General features: G+C 45.1%; 1 protein-coding gene across 1 annotated transcript in view; it reads right to left on the bottom strand.

Annotated features, from left to right (window-relative positions):
- The window catches only part of Gypc (glycophorin C (Gerbich blood group)), a 33,060-nt gene that overhangs the window by 1,015 nt on the left and 26,045 nt on the right, over window positions 1-6,000 (bottom strand). The window contains exon 2 of the mRNA XM_013020742.1: window positions 1,506-1,550. Coding sequence (XP_012876196.1) covers window positions 1,506-1,550 — 45 coding nt within the window. The remainder of the gene's footprint in view (window positions 1-1,505; window positions 1,551-6,000) is intronic.

Below are 6,000 nucleotides of genomic sequence, written 5' to 3'. Positions count from 1 at the left end.
CCTTCCTTCCTTCCTTCCTTCCTTCCTTCCTTCCTTCCGTCCTTCCTTCCTTCCCTCCTTCCTTCCTTCCTTTTGTTGCTCTCTGCCTAGCTGTGCAAGCCTCTTGTCTGTTCATCTGAAAGGATCCTTTTCTCCTCTCTCTCCCTTCTCTCTTCCCTCCCTCCCTGCCTTCACTGGACACTGTGGCTAGAACAGGCTGGCTAGACTTAACCCTGCTTCATGATCCTTGCAGATTGAGCAGTTTAAAAACAATGAGTCTGTGGAATGGCAAATTTTTATTTCTTCAGACAATCCCAACTACAGAGTTTTCCAGGGTACAAGACTTTCTGTGGTAAAATTAGAAAAGTCTCAAAAGACTAGCAAGAATTGGCTATTCTTTAGAGGAGTGGGGTAGGAAACAGGAAGATGAGAGTTATTAAATGTGCTTGGGGATTCATGGTGGAAAGTGGCATCACCCTAGCCTGTGGCCATTAGCTGTATGCCCAAGGACTTCCCCAGTCTGAAAGGAGCAACTGGACTTGGTTGGTGCAAAGGGTATGCTGGGGTAAATCACTAGGGATAACATTCAGGGCCTTGGGAGGAGGAGGTATGGGGGCTGAGACTAGGAGATTTTAGAAGGAGCTGAAGGGCAGCAATTTATGGTGGTGTTTTGAATTTGGCCATGTGAGTTGAGGCTGCAGAACAAGCCTTTGTCTTTATTGGAATACAGGTTTATTCAAGGGGTCATTGGGGGAATATGAGAAGGCTGAAACTGCTGCCAAGTCCCGCTTTTGTGGAACTATTTCCTAAACTTCCAGCTGCGTGCAGCGGGACACTTACATCTTACAAGGTCAACAATACTGGCTGAGTAAAAGCAGGCTCAGGATCCAGTGAGTAGGAGGGTGCTGGGTTAAATGAAACTGAACAGGTGTCTTTGATGGCTTCCTGCTGTTTTTCATTTCATTAAAGAAGTTCCCTGAGCTATTAATAAGCTAGTAAGAAGTGTAGGTCTCAAACATAAGAAGTGAATAAGTGGTATCTTCTAAATGTGCTTGCTCCTGAACTGAAGTTTGGTTCAGAGCTGTGACCAATGAGAAGCTACTGCGTAGGATCCAATACAGGCAAGTGAAGGTCAGACTTCCTTTAGGACAGAGGCATGCATGAGGCTGGGGCTGGGGTTAGTGTGGGATGTGTGAGATGGGGAGAAGACCAGGCAGCCCTTTTAGTCCCCTGCCCATTCACCTCTATCTGTAATCTCTTCTGCTCAAGTCACTCCCTCTCTAACTTGAAGCCCTGTGGAAACAGGGTACCTCTTGATATGGTCTCTCTACCTTGCCTACTCCACCAGGAACCATGCTGGACATTTCTTACCAGGACCAGACTCTCCCATTCTACCTTCAAGGCCCTTCTGAGGGCATGGATGCTCTGGCCACAGTCACCCTTTCACCCCCAGAGCTTTAGGCTGGTTCTGCCATAATAAATATGCCTTTCCTGGCTGCTAGAAGGACCCAGTTGTGGAAACTCACCAGCAATGATGGCGATGTCCATCATTTTGTCTGACATCCCTGAATCTGTGGAGAGGAAAGAAAGGGCTTGGTTAGTGAGGAAGGTCCCACATCCCGCAACACCTTAGCTCCAGGCTGCACCCACTGTGTGTCTGTAAGCAGCTCTGAGTGGCCCAAGTGGATAGGAACAGCTCATTGAGTGCACAGAGCCCTGACTGAGGTGGACAGACTTGGCTTAGGTTCAATTTGGTTGCTGACCAGGCTGAGGAACACCCTGTGAACTCCAGGTTGCTCCAGGACTTTGCCATCTCCTTGCTGTATCCCAGCATGAAGGTAGTGCCCACATCTGGTAGATGCTCACTAGGTATCTGTGGCATGGATGGTGAGGCGCCCTACTGTGTTTAATGGACAGTCTGTGTTTAATGGGCAGTCTGCTCCTTCAGGCACTGGATTGTGATTAGTTCCAATTTCTTGTTTCATGTGTCCTTCAAAGCAGTCTTTTAAAAATTATATATATTTTTACTGTAAAGATATTGTACAGAGGGGTTACAGTTACGTGAGTAGGGTAATGAGTACATTTCCTATCCTTTGATTTTCCCCCACCATCACTTCCCTCCCTACCTCCTCAACTCCTCCCTCCCCACCCCAACATCGTAAAGTTCATTTTCAACATAGTGTCCTGTATGTCTCATCATTACAATGGTCAACCTGCATCCCCTTTTAAGCATTCCGGGATACCCTTTCCCCTCCTCAAATTACAAAAATGTATACACAAGATGCAGATCACCAGAAAAACCAAATACAGTGAAAACAGGGGTTATACTGTGGGGGAAGAACTTACAAAAGAAACAAAAGAATCACATAGTGCATTATAAGTACAATACAACTTTGGTGTGGGGTGGCGGAGAGGATTGGGTGGGGGGACAGGAGGAGGATGGGAAAGGATGGGAAGGGGAAACAAAGGAGGAGGCTACAATGCTTGATGAGAAATGTACTCATCTTGCCCATGTAATTGTAACCCCTCTGTACAGTATTTTCACAATAAAAAATAGTGAGAGAGAGAGACAAAACCCTTGTGTCCGTGTCTTGGGGTACATTTCAGTTACCCTCATCTCATATGGTCATATGTACATAGTCTTTGCCCTTCTCTGCTTGTCATAGATATGTACTAGTCATTGCAAACAAGGCAAACCATGGGACCTATGTTTCTTTGGGCCTGGCTTACTTCACTTAATATAATTTTTCCAAGTCTTTCCATTTCCTAACAAATGGGGCAATGGCATTCTTTCTGATGGAGGCATAGAATTCCGGTGTGTGTGTGTGTGTGTGTGTGTGTACATATCACATTTTCTTGATCCATTCATCTACTGAGAGGCATCTAGGTTGGTTCCATACAGGTAAATGCCCAAAAGTGGGATTGTTGGGTCAGAGGGGAGCTCTATGTGAAGTCTTTTGAGGAACCTTCATACTGCTTTCCAAAGTGGTTGAACAAGTTTACACTCCCACCAACAATGCAGTAGGGTTCCCTTTTGGCCATATCCCCTCCAGCATCTGTTTTTTATGAGATTTCTTAATTAAAGCCATTCTGACTGGGGTGAGGTAGTATCTCAATGTTGTTGTCTTGATTTGCATTTCTTTTATGGCTAGAGAAGTTGAGCATTTCTTCAAGTGTCTGTTCTTATTTCTCTTCTTATTTCCTCTTCAGAGAAGCCTCTCTTTAAGCTTTTAGCCCACTTATTAATCAGGTAGTTGTTTCTTTGAGGATTTGTTGTTGGGGGATTTAATTTTTTAAGTTCCAGGTATATTTTAGATATGAGACCCTTGTCCATTGTATGGGTAGTGAAAATATTCTCCCAATCCATGGGCTTTCTATTGATCTTTCTAAGCAGTCTTGAGTGATTGCTAGTGTTGTTGGCCCATTTCACAGGTGGAAGATGGGGTTGAAGCAGGGGATGAGTCTGGGACTTCACTGTCACATTTACCTCTAGAAAACCTCCTTTGCTTTCTTGAAGAAGAGCCTTCTTCAAGACCTTGCTAGGTCTCCCCATTGATTGCCTGTGTGCAGGACCACCCTGTGTGATCCAAAATATTGAGTGTGTTTCCCAGTATGTTAAAGATTTGGACCCAGCAAGGAGTATATCCAGGAGAGCTACTCCCCTTTGAGAAACAAGTGAGAAGGATTTATTAGAACAGGGAAACAGCACTGCTAACATGAAAATTCGATGTTCCTATTACAACAGCTAAGCATATTAAAGCACAGAAAGGTGCTCCTGTAATAGTCATTTCTGCTCAAGTCATCACTGAAACTATAATGTGATGAAGTCATTGTCTTCAGGGCTGCCACATGGCTCTGTGTGATTAGATCTTGGCTTCTGGTATCCAGAGCAGGGGTGAGGGACAGTCTCTAGGTTGCAGATCCACAGCTAGCCTAAGGGGCCTGGGACCAGCATGGCTCCCAGAGTGCAAAGGGAATAAAATTAGGAACCAAGCCAGCAAAGAGACAGAGTGGATACACAGGCAGGGGAGACTGAGCCAGGTAGAAAAGAGGATTTAGCATTCAAAGTATTTGAAGCAGGAAAATCTGAAACCAGAAGCCAGCAGGTTCAAGTGGATGCTGGACTCTGGCATAAAATGTGGACACATGTAGCCTATGAATTAGTCAGCACATAGTAGGTACTCAATAAATATTCACAGAGGGCATTAATGAAGGCTTTATTGGCTGGAACCCTGACCTTTCTCAGTCACCCAGCACCCTACAAGCCAGCAAGTAAAAACAGCACCTTGCTAAGTTAACATAGATGGTTACAGAATCTCAAATACCCAGGGCTGTGTGCCTGCTAGGGAAGTACTCTGCCCCTGAGCTACAGCTCAGCCTTATTTCCTCCTCTTTTCAAAACAATTGGCAATTGCTTGTTATATGTCAGGCACTGTTCTTGGCATCCAATATAATTTAACTTAGTCCCTGTGATGGCTATTATTACCTGTACTTAATAGACTGGAAAACCAAACCCCAGAAAAGATCATTTGTAGAGGGTCATATAGGTAACCCAGAAGGATCAGGAGGCAACACCTCAAGCTCAGGCCGCATGGAGTGAGTGTGCACAGCCTTTGAATCCTGGCTTCCAGGAGAGATATGTACTTGGCCTAACTGGGCTACATTTCTTGGCTTCATTTCAAGACCCACAAGGGCCTGGAATACTATGAGAGAGGAGGTACACATTCCTGCAGCCTATCCCGCGACTACCTAGCTGTGAGAGAGCCTGCTGTCTGAAAGACTCAAAAGGTCCCATTGTTTCTTCCCAACTCTCCTCTAAATCTTAAATTTCCAACAGACTAGAAACTCCACAGGTCCGGGCACCACATTTGCCCTACTCAGAGCTCGCTCTATGGGCAGCATCAGGCTGGATGCCTGGCTTTGGATGAAAATTATTGAATGTTTGAAGGAACCAGAATTAACTAAACTGCTCCCTTCACCATCCATACGTTTGAGAATCTGAGAATAACTGTTCTTCCATGGCATCTGCCACTTGCTGGTCATGCCTCCTTCCTCATACCACAAAGTCCAAGTCCACCGGTGCTTACCTGGTGAAAGGAGGCAGTCCCTGGGAGGCAGCAGAGCACCCAGGTGTTGTCCTATAATGCAGGTGATAGTTTTTGTTTTAGTTAGCAGTGTGAATGCAGATAACAGTGTAGAACCTCAGTTGTAGTTGTATCTTTGGGGACCAGTGGTGTTGCTCAGATGTTGGTGGGGTGCCGGGGTCAGGTGCTAGACCTGGGATGGATGTCAGAATCCTCCATGGCCTCCAAGAGCCTTCTATCTCTTGGGCTTTCAGATGGCATTGTGCTGGTGTTTTAGTCTTTTCCATTGCTGGCACTGAATATCAAAGACTATAATTTATGAAGAATATACTTCTATTTAGCTCATGGTTCTGGAGTCCAGGAAGCCCACAAGAAAGGCCCTGACATCCGAGAAGAGGCTTCAGCCGTATAATCACATGACAGAGGTCATCCAATGGCAAGGAAGAGTAAGTTTGCTAGAGAGAACTCATTTTTATAGCAGCCAGTCCCTTAATAACCCACGGATTCATTCATGTATGGATAGATTCATGAGATCCAGATCCCCTCTCAAGTATCATTATCATATGACTCTGAAGACTAACTTTCTAACACATCTAACTCAGGGAACAAGCATTCAAGCCATAGCTGTGGGGCTGCTTTACTTTTTCCTGAAAAGCTATTTTTATCCTGTATCTCCTGGTCTACTTCTTATAATTTCCCTTTCTGCCCTGGTGATTGCAGAGGAAGCTCCTTCTTCCTGTCTTCCACTGCCCATCTGGTTCAGCAAGGAGGGAAGAATTCAGGATGTAGAACAAGGACTCCAGGGAATGAGTTTTCTTAGAGCTGATAGTGAGGATGGAGTCATACTTGAATACTCAGTCCTGGGAGGAGTCCTTGTTTTTTAGCTTTAAAATTAAAAAGGGTTTTGGGTACTTATGTGTCAGGCTTATAATCCTAC

The sequence above is a fragment of the Dipodomys ordii genome, unplaced genomic scaffold, assembly GCF_000151885.1.
Source record: "Dipodomys ordii isolate 6190 unplaced genomic scaffold, Dord_2.0 Scaffold52, whole genome shotgun sequence".
NCBI classification, from domain to species: Eukaryota; Metazoa; Chordata; class Mammalia; order Rodentia; family Heteromyidae; genus Dipodomys; species Dipodomys ordii.
This window is presented reverse-complemented; position numbering and strand designations above follow the sequence as displayed.